Source organism: Vanessa tameamea, chromosome 13, assembly GCF_037043105.1.
Source record: "Vanessa tameamea isolate UH-Manoa-2023 chromosome 13, ilVanTame1 primary haplotype, whole genome shotgun sequence".
NCBI classification, from domain to species: domain Eukaryota; kingdom Metazoa; phylum Arthropoda; class Insecta; order Lepidoptera; family Nymphalidae; genus Vanessa; species Vanessa tameamea.
Window position 1 is genome coordinate 8,281,878 of NC_087321.1, and position 16,218 is coordinate 8,298,095.

At 31.3% G+C, this 16,218-nt stretch overlaps 4 protein-coding genes and 1 non-coding gene across 11 annotated transcripts in view; 2 read left to right on the top strand and 3 right to left on the bottom strand.

Moving 5' to 3' along the window:
- The window catches only part of LOC113403392 (serine/threonine-protein kinase unc-51), a 29,042-nt gene extending 27,940 nt beyond the window's left edge, over positions 1-1,102 (top strand). For all 7 annotated transcript variants that reach the window (XM_026643931.2, XM_026643932.2, XM_026643933.2 and 4 more), the window contains one exon: positions 149-1,102. In XM_026643931.2, the coding sequence (XP_026499716.2) occupies positions 149-234 (86 nt within the window). In that variant the 3' untranslated portion in view covers positions 235-1,102. The remainder of the gene's footprint in view (positions 1-148) is intronic.
- LOC113403393 (THO complex subunit 5 homolog) lies at positions 1,099-4,175 on the bottom strand. The gene is made up of 5 exons (XM_026643939.2): positions 3,910-4,175; positions 3,675-3,812; positions 2,959-3,249; positions 2,544-2,883; positions 1,099-2,458 (listed from the first exon to the last, which is right to left on the bottom strand). Exons 1-5 carry the CDS (start codon positions 4,000-4,002, stop codon positions 1,248-1,250), a joined length of 2,073 nt encoding a protein of 690 aa, XP_026499724.1. The 5' UTR covers positions 4,003-4,175; the 3' UTR covers positions 1,099-1,247.
- A 2,490-nt stretch (positions 4,176-6,665) lies between these two features.
- Positions 6,666-10,020, top strand: LOC113403351 (uncharacterized). The gene is made up of 5 exons (XM_026643869.2): positions 6,666-7,056; positions 7,707-7,857; positions 8,352-8,494; positions 8,571-8,756; positions 9,766-10,020. The coding sequence occupies exons 1-5, from the start codon at positions 6,864-6,866 to the stop codon at positions 9,945-9,947; spliced, it is 855 nt and encodes a 284-aa protein (XP_026499654.2). The 5' UTR covers positions 6,666-6,863; the 3' UTR covers positions 9,948-10,020.
- A 442-nt stretch (positions 10,021-10,462) lies between these two features.
- On the bottom strand, positions 10,463-11,321 carry LOC113403352 (uncharacterized). Its single transcript, XR_010309314.1, has 2 exons — positions 11,083-11,321; positions 10,463-10,681 (listed from the first exon to the last, which is right to left on the bottom strand). It is a non-coding gene; the product is annotated as an uncharacterized LOC113403352 (transcript).
- A 1,708-nt stretch (positions 11,322-13,029) lies between these two features.
- Positions 13,030-16,109, bottom strand: LOC113403303 (enolase). Its single transcript, XM_026643803.2, has 8 exons — positions 15,998-16,109; positions 15,632-15,736; positions 15,351-15,545; positions 14,890-15,142; positions 14,603-14,799; positions 14,276-14,524; positions 14,040-14,191; positions 13,030-13,509 (listed from the first exon to the last, which is right to left on the bottom strand). Exons 2-8 carry the CDS (start codon positions 15,701-15,703, stop codon positions 13,326-13,328), a joined length of 1,302 nt encoding a protein of 433 aa, XP_026499588.1. The 5' UTR covers positions 15,704-15,736; positions 15,998-16,109; the 3' UTR covers positions 13,030-13,325.
- Positions 16,110-16,218: the final 109 nt, after the last annotated feature.

A 16,218-nucleotide genomic window follows, 5' to 3' on the forward strand; every position in this document is an offset into this window, starting at 1 on the left:
ACATTAAGGATAGTAGTAGTAAGAGAGTAATTAATAATATTCGAATATCTAACTGTGTACAAAAATTTTTTCTAGTATTTACTAAAAACAATTTGCGATTTAATTCTACAATCATATCAAATTTGACTTAAAAATGTCTTATCTACAGACAGGGACGCAGTGCAAAGACGGCTCAACTGCCTCAAGGGGCCGCGAAAAATCATGGACGTGAAGTTAGAGGCTGGGATCTCATAATGCAATAGATTATCTTTACCTAGAAATAAGTAAACGCAAAACGCAAGATGAGAAGTGATTTTATTTTGTTTTTTAAAATGACATACAGTGATAAACTATTAAAAAGTGTATAAAAATAATAAGTGAAGGATATCAACTGAAAATAATCATCATATACACAACTGTTGTTTAGCAAAGAAGATGAGATTCCAATAGTGAGTTATATTTTTTTATATGTAGTGAAGATTTCTTGCAAACAATAAAATCATGTAGAAGCCCTAGAACATTTGAATGTAAAGATTATAGTACTGCTTTAAGATAAATTCTAAGTAGATAATTGTCATTTCTTGTCTTGTCATTTCTTCCTACTTTCGCAATAAATGGTAGTAATTTTACGTCAATGATTTTCTTTCTTTCATACACAAAATTATATATTTAAAATATTTTCTGCTGAATAAAATGCACATTTAATAATTTTCTAAAAATAATATTTAGTCGTCGAGTTCCAATCATCAATTGAAAATGTAAAAAATAGGTTAGATGTAGTATGGACTTACAAAAATATTTCATGGTTATATCAACTCTTAATATTACTAATTTGTAGTGTGTTATGTAAAGTGAATATTATGAAATATTATCTTATTACAGACATGATACTATAGAGATCTCATTATTATCGACCAATAACAATATGGCATTTTTAGGTTAAGTTACTGATTATTATGATTTTAAGTATTTTTTTAAAAATAAACAGTATGAATTTTATGTTTGTATTTATGCCCTATAAATTCGTGTTATCGCCAAATTATAATGACTGTTCTAATTTTTTTTATTTCAATAATAATGTTCAATATTTTACAGAAATAAGAATAAAGACTGTCAAAATATATATTAATGTTTTGTTTTTATTAATAAAATATTATTTCTAACACTAAAATTATGGGGATGTTTTAAATCTTAGCAATAAGCAATCATTTATAGAAAGAATAAACGATTTTATTCACATCATACATGGTATTAAAATATGCAAGATTTTAATTCTGTACAAAAATTCCAGTACCTTGTTTTAAATACTTGTATGGCTTCATTCTATTCCTTCCTCGGATAGACTGTAACATAACTTTATCAGGAGGAAATTCTGAGGAACCCATAGTCTCCAAAAGAACATCCAAACATGTTAACAGTTTCATCATTTGTGTGGAAAGAGTGCACAGCCTTTTTTCTGTATTTTGCCAATTGGTATTAATTACTCGTTCTATATCTCTAATGTCATCACTTGTGCCAGCATGGTGTGTTCCATTCCAGTGTAAAGTTAACGAAAATATAGGTGCTTGCTTTGGGTAATCACTACTTACTGCTACCATTGCAACAAGTTTAGCAGACTGTCTTGTGATAATTGCACGGTAGAGCATATTATCAGGAGTCACCAACCCTTCAGATATAACAAATGATGTTGAAAGAGCATGACTGTATTCATTCCAAGACACAGTTTGCCATTGAGTCAAAGAACCGGATAATCTTACTGGACACAATAAGCCCTTTGCAGGTAGAACTTTACCACATTCTAAATCTTGCAATTCTTTCATTAAATCAATCCTAGCTTTAAGTCTTCTCTTTAAAGTGAAAATAAAATTTTCAACACTTGCAACACTAAGACTTTGACAAGGAAGGAAGTTTTTATTGCATTTTTGAGTATCAACAGATACTGCCATAAAATCTAGACCACACATTCTCTGAGCCCATATGTATGGTTTACCAACTTCTGAAATAAAATGTGGAAAATTTTCTGATATACCAGCAGCTTTCAATAAGTAAGCAGTTGCTGGATGTGGTGAGTCATTACCCGTGTCACCTACATATAGTTCATTCAAAACACAATCACCATTCAAAACATCTGCAGCAGACACTCCAGTAATAGGTTTTGGAAAATTCATAGTAAATTTGACCACTACTATTTTAAGATGTATCATATATGAAAAGATAAGATTTAATGCAGTGCCGTCACTATTAGTAATAGTCACTTGAACATTTAATGGGTGTTTTTTGAGAACTTCCTTTTTCTTAGCTTCTGCTTTCTCCTCTTTTGATATTTTAGATGACCTGTGATGCCGCTTCTTCTTCGAATCTCTTTGATCTTCATCATTATTTTCTTGATCTGAATCCGAATCATTTGAAACAACTAATTCACTTTCAACATTTGAGAGTTGATCAAGCCTTCTTGCTTCATCTTCATCTCCAGATATACCTTAAAAATGGCAATAAATATTTTCTCATACTTACATGCAACACATATATTAATATATTATTAAATAAATAGTTGAACTACTTACCAACGGAAACATTTTTGGAACCAAGAGCATCCGAATATGCATTGGCATTGGCATAGAGCAAAAACAAAGGTGGTGAAAGAAGTGTTGCAGCTCTAGTTTCATCTCTTTTTTCATCTAGTCTTAATGCTAAACATTCTTGGAGAGGCTTTGTGGCCTTTAATACATCCTTAAGATGAGGAGCCAAAGCATCTAATCTAGAGCGGGCAGCAGCTATGGCTGCAGCCACACGTTCTTTGGAAGCAACTAACTCACTGCATGCTCCGGCTAGTTCTCTACGTTGACGCAGTTCCCATTCAAGCCTTGCTAGTTGCAATTGATGCTCATCAGTTTTTGTAATTTCCTGAAAAACATTTCTTTGGTTTAGTAAAAAGAATTTAAAATTAAAATCAAATAAGAATGTTATTATAACACATACTGGTCGTGAAATTTCAATAGGTGCATCTTTATAAAATTCTTCCATAGATATCAATTCTATTTCTTCATCCTTAGATTTAAATTGTAAACATTTAGTTACTTCTTTATTTAAATGATCAGCCTCGTATAGCAAATTTTGTAAAAGTAAATGTGTGGAATCCACTCTTTGTTTTTCTTTGTGTAATGCATCACGGCCAGCTCTTGTACGGACTTTTTCTAAACGATTAAGCTTCTTTAATGCTACCAAATGCAATGAAGCTTCAATTCTTTTTGCAGTAATTTTTTCCTTTGCCTATAATGTATAGTAAGAATTAAATACAAATAATTTTAAAGAGGAACTGTAATATATAGACTTAAACACATGTATAATGAGATGCATCAGAAGATTGATATATGTCATTGACATAGCTTAATTGTTTGATACCAATAAATATGCAGAGTGGAAACATCAGATTCCCTGTGTGCCACAATTGCAGAGAAAAGTGTGACAGGTTCATTAAGACAGAGATTTGGTCATATTGCAGATATTATGTAATAGTACATATAGTGTTGTTAATACACTATGCAAACTGCAATTAAAATATTTTCATTTCTAATGATGAATTGGAAAAAATATTAAAGTATAGCAATTAATAACTTCTTATGCGGAAATTGAGATATTACCAAAAAAGAAGAAAAACCTACCACATAAAAAGAAATAAATCATGCATATTTTACCTCGTCTGTTCCTTTGGCTTTTAATTCGGCAATATCTGCAAACAGCTGTCTCACATCATGGCATATCTTTTTAAACAGAGCAGAATCTTTTTCAGCAGAACGTAGTTGTGCTTCGGTTTCTTCGAATTCGATTACTCTCTGTAATAATATAAATTGTATTTCATAGTTTTGGCTAATTTATGAAATAAATAGTCTAACACCACGTCTAAAAATTATAATAAAATACAATTTTAACCTTATATATATCTGTTGGTGACTGTTTAGTATTTTCGCTAGATGTTGTGTTTAATTTTCGCCGCTTCTTAGTTGATACATCGTCTTTACCCATGGCAACTTGTTATAATACTCTTTTAGCTATTACAGATTAAAATATTAAATTTACATCAGAAGTTATGAATAACTAATAGTAAAAACCATTAATCTTTCTAATATTCAGAATATATAACTTATACGGCGAACAAAATAATAACCCCACACGCACAAAATAGGATAAACAGACAGACTGAACAGACTCAGACAGTGACAGACAGTAATAACTCAACAGATTGTGAATAACTAATGTTGAGTGTTCAATAAACAAAGTATATAAATATTTATAAACTTTCCTTTTTTGAGTTTTAATTATTGTCGTTAAACATGAACAAGAAAATACGAAACAAATATATATTTAAGCGTATGTTTTTTTTAATTATTTCATAACTTATAGGCCGCAACGGCAAAATTTATACCATAAGTATTATTTTGACTTCGCCACTTTTTGAATATTTTTATAATTTGCTACGCTTTAAAAGCCTCTACTTCTATGAGCTTTATGTTCATTTAATATCACTTGACGTCTGATAGCGAAGATTTAGAACGTACTAAAAATATTGTTACAAATATCAAAAGTTCGCATCTAGTTCAAAGGTTACATGAGCAATGGTAGTCACTTTGCATCAGGTGAGCCTCCTGCACGTTTACCAGATTACATAAAAAAAGAAAAAATAATTAGGTGATAATGTACACCTAATTAATTATTTATTATTATTTTAAAAAAGGGTTGGGTAATGGGTTCAATCCAGTACTGATGATAAAGTTTAAAGCTCATTTTTGATAATAATTAATTTAAAATAAGACAGGAAGTTAAATGAATGAATAATTGTTTTTCAATTCTTTATTGGTATTGGTATTGTAACTGGCAAACGAGCAAATGGTCCATGTGATGGTAAGTGATTGCTGTCACTCATGAACACCTGCAACATAAAGGGAAGTTGCTGGCCTTGAAGGAACGTATATAACCGATTATTAAAGACTCCCTTATTATTGTGCCCGGAAAACTTCAGAAGAAAGACCATTCCACGACTACAAGTTGCGTGAAAAGAATAATTTTGGCGCACGTACATTGGATACCCAATGGATACAAACGAAGGACTGTGTATAAGCTTTACTTCAGCGGCGAATGGTGCAATCACCAATGGCGGAAATGTGTCAATAGTAAAGTCCAAGTCAAATAATTCCGTGGAGTATTCCTCACTGTACAGACGGTAGAACACACAGAGAGCCAATGTCTCTCCGGAGTCTTAAATGATCGAAATCGTCTGTCACTATTGGTTCGTCGACATTACCGTCTTTACCATAGGGCACATGGGACACGTGCCCAGGGCCCCCATCCTAAGAGGCCTCCGAAGAACCAACAATTTCTTTCATATGTTTGTTCTCACATTGACTGCTATGTATATTTTCGAATGCGATATATTTGTAAGAAATAACTAACATATTTATCAAAAAGGCTATAAAATAGCCATAAGATTGTAGAACCAATCAGATTCCTATGAATATACAAAAATTACCGCACCGTTTATTTGAAACTATACTTAAGGCCTGGCCCAAAGCAAATTATTTGTACATGTAGTAAATATCTACCAAAAGGGCCCCAAATTCATGGGTGCCCAGGGCCCCAGTATAAGCTTAAGACGGCTCTGGTCGTCGACAATTTCAGCATAGCTCTTAGAGAAGGGGCTTGTAATTAGGGGCGCCGAAGCAAAAAAAAGATTCACTTTAGAATTCCTCCGCACGATTTTGGAGAAACAAAGTGTTGTATATGTGTATATGGTAGAGGTTTGGTCCCTGATTACAACAATCCGTTTGTTGTAGTTTCTTTTAATCATTTTACTGGAAGGCTTAGATACAAACATTTGCTTTTGCAAAATTTACACAAAAACGACTCTGTTAACTCTATCTCAGTTTGGTCTTATCGGTCTTATTCCTGGAATATTTAGTAGAAGGTGGTGTAACAAGGCATAGGCGAAAGGCGACGATGCTGCACATCCCGTAGCGCCGAAAGCTACTTAGTTTCGAAATTATTGATAAACAACCTCATTTTAAGGTTAGAATTACAAAATTATTTTTGCCAATATCTCAGGAATATTTATCTTACCTTACCTTAGTAACCTTACCTAAATTGGCGTATTCGCAGAATATTTGCTGCAGGGAAGTTAATACGTAAGTTCTGGGGCACCTTCCACAAGATTTGAACAGTACTCCATATCCGGACGAACCTGGGCTTTGCAGAGCAAATGCAGTGTGAAGTAGCGTCGCGTTTTGTTCTGCACCCCAATATTTTTTGTAGTCAATCTGGCTTTGCACTTCAAATGACCTCATTTAATATATTTACCCCAAGAATCCCAACACAAGTTCTTTGTTACGGAGAATGTCTACTCTTATTTTAAAAATCTTTGTAATTGTCATGTGGGTACATCGTTATTTCTTACAATATACTTAGATATATTTTAAAATATATTATAACCGCAAATGATTCGGTAATCAAGACTGGAATTATTAAAATAGATAGAGTTGTAGAAATTATTTAGTCATATTATATTTAAATTTTGATTAATTTGAAATGTTAGTTAAAAATTCAATATACAAAAGTAAATAACTGATAAAATAAATAGATATTGTTGTTCTAAATACGGTTTCTAAATTATATTGTAGGATTGTTTATTGGGTAGCACGCAGCGTAAGCGTGTGTTTAGACGTCACACTCTTTCTGTGGTCGGCTTACTGGAAACCGGACTGATCGAGAACATATTATCGTGCAATGTTTATCACGCCTTGGTATTGAAAGTAAACAAATTTCTTTGTATTTTCGATTAACTTGTAATATTATTCACTCTATCGCCAGCAATCACGTACTCTTTACCATATAAGATGTCAGAAGAAAAATTTGAATTACGAGTAATAACTTACATGTGTCCTACGCATCCGGTGGAATTATATGAATTAATTATAAAGCTACTGGAAGAAGCCTTGGATTGCCATGCGATATTACAATATGAAAGTCGTAGCCCTGGTCCGATTTTCGGACGTTCAGACCCTTTTGCAAGAGATAATATTGATCTCGGTACGTATGCAAAACATTTTATTTATGTTTATGAATTTTTACAAATATATATATAAATATGTGAATATGAATAGTATCTATTTAATATTATTCCCAATAACACATTTAACAAAAAAAATGTACACAGAGATCATTGTTTACATTTTATAAATGCTTAAGGGACGTTGTCTGTAATACATCTTTAGCCCTTTACAAATTTCATCACACTTTGATAGGTAAAAGTTGAATATTATTTCAGTGATTATCTTAACTAGGAGAAAGTAGATACTATTTCTTATCCTTTTTATAGACTATACAATATTTCTTATTAATTTTTAAATCAATCAAAAGATTAAAGAATTAAAATTAAAATCATTACCAGTGCCTTCCATTACAGTAGGTAACTGTCTACCTATTATATCACAATACGTAAGAAAATTATGATGAAAGTCTTAATGACAATGATAATAACGCCTTTAGGATTACAGAATTTTGATTAGATAAAAAAACTTCTGTCTTGTTCGTTAAAATGCCAAATGAATAGTGAGGCCCTTTTTATTTATCAAATATTTAATTTATTTTTGTTTAAATACAACTCTAACATTATATACGAAAACATTATTTGAAATTTACAACTTGTAAAGTATGTGACACTTTCTCCAAATCTACAGCGTTTATGACTGCAGCAGCGTACATGAACTTAAAGGAAAGTAACAATGAATTTGTCGAGCTACTACTCGTTACACCGGTGTTCGCCCACCAAATGAATGTAGAGAATAAGCCGGGGTACTTTTCGGACGTTATCATTCACTGTGATAAAAAGTAAGCGTTCTACTACTTTTAGGGAACAGATAATTATTACTATTTATCCTTATATGTAATTAAAATTAATTAATTATAAGGTGTTGAATCGCGGTAGTCAAGTGGTATAAATGTGGGTTCAATGGCCGGGAGTTTAATTCCCGCTCAAGACAAATATTTTATACTCATATGTATATGCAAACAAAATATGTATGCAATACAGTGTATTTTTTTTAATATTTTTGTGTATTTTTATATTTGTTATATATTTGTGTATTTTGTTATATTTTTTAGTCATTATTCGTAAAAATTTAATAATACACCAAAAAATAAACATTGTTTAAATTACCTAAATAAATACGTAGATAATTTATTTGTTATCAAGCAAGTCGAGTATTCAGATAACGAGTGCTTCTAACTTCTATTATTACTCAATTGAATTCCATACAGTGTAGTTATATTAAATTAAAGAGCTTAAATGTTTGTGACAACATTGATTGATTTTATAATTTCAGAGCCCACAACGTAAACACTTTGTTGGATCTCAGAGGATGCACTTTTGCATGCAATGACGAACAATCTCTTAGTGGAAGCAAAATTGTTCTTAAAACACTTAAAGAAAAAGGCGAAAATGCTTCATTCTTTGGATCAGTTCTAAGTATAAAAACATGGTTTGTGGAATTCAATATTATATATACATTTGTTTTATTTAATCCATTCTTTATGACTTATAGAATCTGGATCACATTTGGCATCGGCGCAAATGGTGTCATCTAAACAAGCTGACTGGGCAACAGTTGATTCAACAACACTTCTTTATTCAAAAAAGTTTATGCAGGACGGTGGAAAAGACATTATTACATTAGAAACGCTAGGACGATTGCCGCCCTACCCCATCGTGGTCAATTCAAGACTCCCAGGTATGTTGTTTATCATATTCATTAAATTAACATTCTTCTGAGCTCACCTAAATTCAGTAAATTTCCTTGACTAATGCAAGTTAGCGTAAGTAATTACTCGATACCGGTGGTTTGAACAAAGTCACCTGGCCTCTCATTATAAAAGCTAGCTGGCTGCCGCCAGCTCTACATTATAAAAAGGAAAATAAAGTTAAGTTTAATGTGAGAATTGTAACTAACGAAAATTATTTATAAACAGAATATGTCCAAGTGTATAACATTGTAATATTTTTTATATTTCTAGTAAAATCTAATATTTATTAGTATTTAACCTAAGATTTGTAACTGTATCCAGATTATTAGAATTGTTATAGCTTACAGTACCAAGGTGTTGAAAGGCTCAAATCGCAATTTACTAAACAGAGATGTTTACAGATAAAATACTAGAAGCAGAAATAATCTAGATGGGTCAATGGCGTAAGCACGTGAATCTTAACCGTTTGCGGGTTCAAATCCCTGGACAAGCGCCACTGAATTTTAATGTTTTTGATTTGTATTTAAAATTCATCTTGTACTCAGCGGTTAGGGAAAATATCGTGAGAAAATCAGCATGTATTAAATTAAAATCATCCACACTTGTATGCAGATATTGAAGAAATGTGGTGAAATAAGCTCTAAAACCTTCTTAACAAGGCAACAGCTTTTCAAGTAGTACAATCACTTGCTAACAGATGTAAAGTAAATAAATATGTTTTAAATAATGGATGTCTTAAAACTTATACATTACTACTCAAAATATTTAGTACTCAATATTATAGTACTCAAGGCAATTTTGATTGTCTGTTGGTGTCTATCTATACCAGTTTTCATAAAGTAGCAAGATAAATAAACTGTTTTATTAGCTATTGTTTATATTTTGCAAAACTTTGAGAAATCATTATAAAAATATTCCTGATTCCACTGTGATCATAATCATCATCTAACAATCTATTCAAATATATAAGATAAGAATATATGTATATATTTACAGATAACATCAAGAATAGAATAACTAAGGCTCTTCTTACTTTGCCACAGACACCAGAATGGAAAAGGAAATTTGCTAAGTTTGGTCTCATAAAGTTCCATAGTAACAATAATGGTGCTTATGATGGGTCGGCTGCACAGATGTGGTCCATCCAGACCGAAAAACTCAATATTAGATATTATTAGACTTTTTTTAATCATAAGTTTAGTTTATGTTTTATACATCCTGTATGTTGATTATACACCAAAAAATTAAAAATATTTTTATACTATTTACAAAAAAAAACTCAAATTATTTTGTAATCTCTATAAATATATAATAGTATTTGGAATCTTAAATGTTTTAATTGCCTGAATTTTCTATTTTACAATTTTGGAAAAAAAATCTAAGTGATAGTGTCTCTTTGTTCTTTCCACACTGAATGATGATTTTGTGCGGTACTTGAATGGCCAGAGATGTTGGTTTTTTTATACTCGGACTGTTGTTTTCCTGTAAAATTATATTTTTAAGAAATTGTTAATAAAAATAATAAAAAAGTTCTTTAAATAATGTCATGTGATTTGTAGTCATGTGACTTAGTTATAATTTTACAGGTGTTTGCTTTTTTATTATGGGATAAATATCTGAATTTATATTTTTTAACAACTACATTTATTTTAAAAACCAAGAGGATACATTAAATGCAAAAAAATAAAACAAATTGATTAAACATTTTTTTAAATATCTTCCAACAACTATGTTAAGATATTGACTAGTTAAATTCTATCTACAAACAATAAGGTGGTAACTAAACAACTCCTCCGCCGTTGATATGATCTATCTCTTCTTGTGATAATGGTCGTCGTCTGTAGCGTAGTGGTAAATCAATGTCAGAAATTGGAGCACTGCTCATTGCTGCTGCAGGTTGAGATTGAACTGACTGAAATTTATAAGATTTTATAAAATTGTTTATTAAACTTTGCTTTTAACTTATAAAAATAGTAATAAGTAAATGTTACACACAATTTTTTTATTATTTGTCATACATTTGTAGACAAATTTTATATATTCTGTCTAACACAAACTTATTATATATGACCTATTTAATTGATGGATTTTATGTAGTTATTAAAAATCTGTTTTACGTTTTAACGATTTGGTAAGATAACAATTTCAAGTATTCCACCACTCTACGTAATGTGATGTTTGCGTAAGAGAAAAATGACTTTATTTATAAAATTTCAAACTTAAGTACCATAGAATTAAATATAATTGGTATTATTATTTATATTAATTGCAGAACTTATGACAATATTAAAAGCTTTAATGCATTATAATTACCGATTGCGCTGATGCTGCCGCGGGACCTGCTGCAGCAGGAGGCGGCGAAGGGGCATTGGATGAACCTAGTCCTTTCCGAAATTTAATTACTGGGACTCTAGATAGTACAGCTGTTATTCGCACCATTTTTAGTTAAGGTTGATTCAAATTTAATCACACAAGTAAAAATGTATTTCAACTTGTCAAAAAAAAATTGTTAAACTGTCATTGACGGCAAATTTAGTGTTACAAAATGACAGGTGTCACTTTTTGACAAAATTATAATACATTACAATAGTCTACGGAGCTATGGATAGAAATATAACAAAAGCAGCACTACCAAAAACTATAAAGCTAGGAATTTGATTTAATTTAAAATTATACAATATTATCAATTTAATTATATCAAACAGCAAACGAGTAATGTGGTAACTATCTATCATAGCCACATAAAAAGAACAATATACCATTCCATAGAGCTTGCGATTTAAAGTAAAAGAAACAACTATGTTGATATGTTTGTTGTAGTTTTAGATCCCAGATTTAAATCTACTATTTCACTTAGTTTCTGTCGTCCCGCAATTAGAGGGACTTTACTAACTGTATATACTTAAATAAAGTAAATAGTAATTCATTAAACTTGCTAGGAGCCTGATAGCCTTAACCGATGATTACGGTTTCAAACCCAGGCAAGCACCACTAAATTTTCATGTGCTTAACTTATGTTTATAATTCATCTCGTGCTCGGCGGTGAAAGAAAAGATCATGAGGAGCCTAATTTCAACGAAATCTGCCACATTAGTATCGACCAAACCGAAGTGGAGCAGCGTGGTGGACAAAGGGAGAGAAGGCCTTAGCCCAGCATTGGGAAATTTACAGGCTGTTAATTTTGAAACTTTGTAGTAGGGCTATGTGCAAGCCTCTCTGGGTACGTTACTGAAGCACCAACTCATCTGATATTCTACAGCCAAACATCAGTACTCAGTATTATTATGTTCCGGTTTGAATGGTGATTGAGCAGTGTTACTATGAGCACAAGTGATATTGGCTCATAAAAGCGCATTATAAATTTATTATATTAAAATTAATAGTAATTTTAGGTGCCATAGTGGCGTCATATAGGCAAAAATTGACATATCAATATCATCGGGCACTCTGATAAACAACTTTTCTGGAGTTTTAATGCTAGTATTTGTACATTACACTCTAACGAAAGCGATTGTAATTCATTATCTTCCCAAAAAACCCCAAATATTGATAGCACGTGGAATGAGTATCGATCGTACATACACGACTGTTCAATCTGCGTTATCAAAATGACTACGTTTTGCAGGAATAAAAAGGTTTAAATTTAATTTTATGGCAAGAAAGCGTTTTTATTTTGTCGAAATATATTTTTTGTGGTTTTTTATTGAGAAAATTAACATGTTCAAACATAGTAGAATACCAGTGCACTTATTGTTGTGTCGTTATAGCGATATTTTATACAGATATATCAATAGCGCGAAAATTTTTCTTTTTTTTTAGTTCACGTTTTTGCACGTATGCATGCATTTTCTCAATATACTGCCTTTATTTTTAATTAAATGAATAGCCAAAAAGCTATAAGCTAAAGTATGCAAAAGCATTTTTTGTTTATTAACGAAAAATGCAAACACAAAAACCGGTTTTCTATGGTCTTTCATTACCATCGCAAATCGCAAATATCAAGCATTGACTTATATGACGTGTACTACCAGACAAGCACAATTTTTATTCTAAACACAGGATAAAAATTGTGTCACAGTGACAAAAGGAAAATAAAGCGGGAGAGTAAGTTAGTTCAGTGATTAAGCCGGGACGATTACTTGCTATATTGAGATGCTAATTATTTTAAAGTAATCTGTATCTTGCAAAAACAATGGTATCAGTCAAAATAAAGCAAGAATTTACAACTCATAAATCAATACTATTTAAGAAAAATACATGTTGCTATACATTTATGGTTTATTTAAATTATTACATTTTCACTTTCACTTAAATTAAAATAGTCACACTTTTCAACATTTACTCAAAGCCACAGCAAATAATTTTAAAAGCATTTGCAATAATAAAGAATTTCTGTATAAGCCAGTTACACATCTGATATAAAATCATTATATGACTTCAGTACCTAAAGGCAATACACATAGTATTGACAGAATTAACAAGAATATGGGTTATTTTATAAGATAAAAAGAGGATTTAACTTTTGAAATATACTCTCGACATAAATATATGAACATTTAAACAGGTCTACGGAAGTTTTTGCCAGCATATTTGGCATCTGCTCCAAGTTCCTCCTCAATACGTAGAATCTGGTTGTACTTAGCAAGACGTTCAGAGCGGCATGGAGCTCCAGTCTTGATTTGCCCAGTAGACAAACCAACCACCAAATCAGCAATAAATGTATCTTCTGTCTCACCAGACCTGTAATTTTTTTCAACGACATATATTTTACTCACAGCATTGAGTATAAATGAATTTCATTAATAATTGCATTATATCAATAGCTCTAATTCACTCACTACCATTAAATAAACATTGTTCATTGTGATTGATTTTCATGAGAATTTCTTTGAGATGATTGACATACTTGCAATTGCTAGTTTATGCTAAGGCAGTACAAGCTAATATTCGAAATTATTTATTTCCAAAGACCCCGAGAAGAATTAGTTAACAAAACAGAAAATAACAACTATTTTTTTAAATTGAAGATAATGATTTTTTTTTATAAGTAACCCTGTTAACAGAAGTTACAAGTTGATTATTCAACATCTTTAATGTTGAATATGTTAAATGTTATGGAAAACCTCTTGATATTTATAAATCTTCATCATACAATTATCAATAACTGTTTCTTATCAGTTATTGATAAACTACCCAAGTATGAACATGAATTAAATTGAAAATATGTTTTATACTAAGTTATATATTATAACATAATTTATATAATTTACCTGTGGGATACCATAGTGCCCCAACCATTTTGCTTAGCCAACAAGTGAGCATCAATGGACTCGGTAACACTTCCAATTTGGTTCACCTTAAGCAATAGACAGTTACATGCCTTCTTCTCAACAGCAGTTGCGATGCGTTTTGGGTTGGTTACCTATATAGAATATTTTTATTAATAAAATTTTGTTTTATAGTGGTTTTTTTAGCTTACATTTTTTAATATATCTAAATAACTTACAGTAAGGTCATCACCCACAATCTGGATCGGGGTGCGGGAAGTTAAGCTTGCCCATGCAGACCAGTCATCTTGGTCAAAGGGATCTTCAATTGACACCATTGGGAAGTCTTTGATGAAGTCTAAGTATACTTCAGCCAATTTCTCTGATGATAGATAGTCAGCTGGATTCGAGTTGGGATTCTTGAAGTCAAGATCATATGTTCCCTTTTTGAAGAATTCAGATGCTGCTACATCCATTCCAATTTCAATCTAGTAAAAAGCATTAATTTATGTAAAGCAAGTTTTAAAAGGGTATGTAATACTTTGTATGCTTCTTTTCTATTTTACCTTGCCAGTGTAACCTGCTTGCTTGATAGCATCTTGAATGAGAAACAGAGCATCCTTGTTGTTTTGAATGTTAGGAGCAAAGCCACCCTCATCACCAACAGCAGTTGAGTCCAAACCAAATTTGTCCTTAATAATTTTTTTAAGATGATGATATACCTCTGAGCCCATACGCATAGCTTCACTGAATGATGTAGCACCTATAAAAAATAGTTAGAATAAAATCTTAAATAAGCTTTTTCACATTTTAATAACTTACAAAAAATTATTCATTTAATATACATATTTACCTGTGGGTAATATCATGAATTCTTGCATGGCAAGTTTATTGCCAGCATGAGAACCACCATTAATGACATTGAATGCTGGCACTGGCAGAACAATGTTGCTGTTGCCTGCTAAATCGGCCAAATGTTTATACAGGGGAATACCCTTCTTTGCTGCACCAGCCTTGGCTACAGCCAGGGAAACACCAAGAATAGCATTGGCACCAAGTTTAGATTTGTTCTCAGTTCCATCAAGGTTAAGCATAAATTGATCAATCTGAAAGATTCAGTATAATATTGGTTTAAATATATATTCATGGGCCTTGCTTTTAACTTCATTGTTGTCCATTTAAAATGTACAGTAAGTAAATATAATTTTAAAAAAAAACAAGTAGTTAAATAGAACATTTTAAGAAAACAATTCATATTTAAGTAAGTATATATTCATAATTATGTGTATGTATTCATAATTAAGTACTACTTACTTCTTTCTGCTGAGTTACTTCGAAACTCTGTTTTAATAGCTCTGGAGCAATAATTGAGTTGATATTTTTAATGGCAGTGAGAACACCTTTACCATGATATTCGCCCTTGACATTGTCTCTCAATTCAAGAGCTTCGTGAACACCAGTTGAAGCTCCAGACGGCACTGCTGCCCGGAAGAGACCAAGTTCAGTCACCTTAAATGAAGAATTGTTTAAATCTGTGTTCATATACTTATCAATTGCGAAAATTGCGAAAATTAAAAAAATATATTCTTCCTTACCAAATCGACTTCGACGGTAGGATTGCCACGGGAGTCAAAAATTTGACGAGCTTTGATTGATTTGATAGCCATTTTAAACAAATTGTAATGTATTGTATTAAACACCTGTCGATATCAAAGGACAAATTATTATTAATATATTTATATATAATAATGACAACAATTCGACCAAAAGTTAACAATTTATCAAAAGATAAATGAGAAAAGTTTTGTCTTTTTTTAATAAAAAGTACTTAAACATTATTACGTGAGATTACCTAATATATTTTTTTGTTTAATCAAGAAAATCCTGCGTTTAAAATAATTTAAAAACAATAAAGATACTTAGATAGCAGTAAATTGCAAATCAAAGTTTGTTTAACTCACCTTGTTCAAAAAAATAAAACTCAGTAAGATATGACTTCTTTAACCTTTGCAAATTGAAATTGATGTCAAGATTTAGCCGGCTGCTGAGCTGTATAAGTATTCGTTTGACCTTCGCAAGGTGAAATTAGGGTTGCCCATTGCATAGCTATACAAATTAGTAAATAAATAGTACACGAGGATTATTATTATCAAAATTATTAGTCGATAGTACATAAAATATA

What these genes read in the sequence shown, in the direction of transcription:
- LOC113403393 (XM_026643939.2), bottom strand. Translation starts at nt 4,002, where the DNA reads ATGGGTAAAGACGATGTATCAACTAAGAAGCGGCGAAAATTAAACACA. An exon ending in AAGCCAAAGGAACAGACGAG is followed by an intron (nt 3,250 to 3,674) that starts GTAAAATATGCA and finishes TATACATTATAG; the next exon opens with GCAAAGGAAAAAATTACTGC. An exon ending in TTCCAAAAATGTTTCCGTTG is followed by an intron (nt 2,459 to 2,543) that starts GTAAGTAGTTCA and finishes GCCATTTTTAAG; the next exon opens with GTATATCTGGAGATGAAGAT.
- LOC113403351 (XM_026643869.2), top strand. Translation starts at nt 6,864, where the DNA reads ATGTCAGAAGAAAAATTTGAATTACGAGTAATAACTTACATGTGTCCT. An exon ending in AAGAGATAATATTGATCTCG is followed by an intron (nt 7,057 to 7,706) that starts GTACGTATGCAA and finishes CCAAATCTACAG; the next exon opens with CGTTTATGACTGCAGCAGCG. An exon ending in GGTCAATTCAAGACTCCCAG is followed by an intron (nt 8,757 to 9,765) that starts GTATGTTGTTTA and finishes ATATATTTACAG; the next exon opens with ATAACATCAAGAATAGAATA.
- LOC113403303 (XM_026643803.2), bottom strand. Translation starts at nt 15,703, where the DNA reads ATGGCTATCAAATCAATCAAAGCTCGTCAAATTTTTGACTCCCGTGGC. An exon ending in CTACCGTCGAAGTCGATTTG is followed by an intron (nt 15,546 to 15,631) that starts GTAAGGAAGAAT and finishes TCTTCATTTAAG; the next exon opens with GTGACTGAACTTGGTCTCTT. An exon ending in AAGTAACTCAGCAGAAAGAA is followed by an intron (nt 15,143 to 15,350) that starts GTAAGTAGTACT and finishes TGAATCTTTCAG; the next exon opens with ATTGATCAATTTATGCTTAA.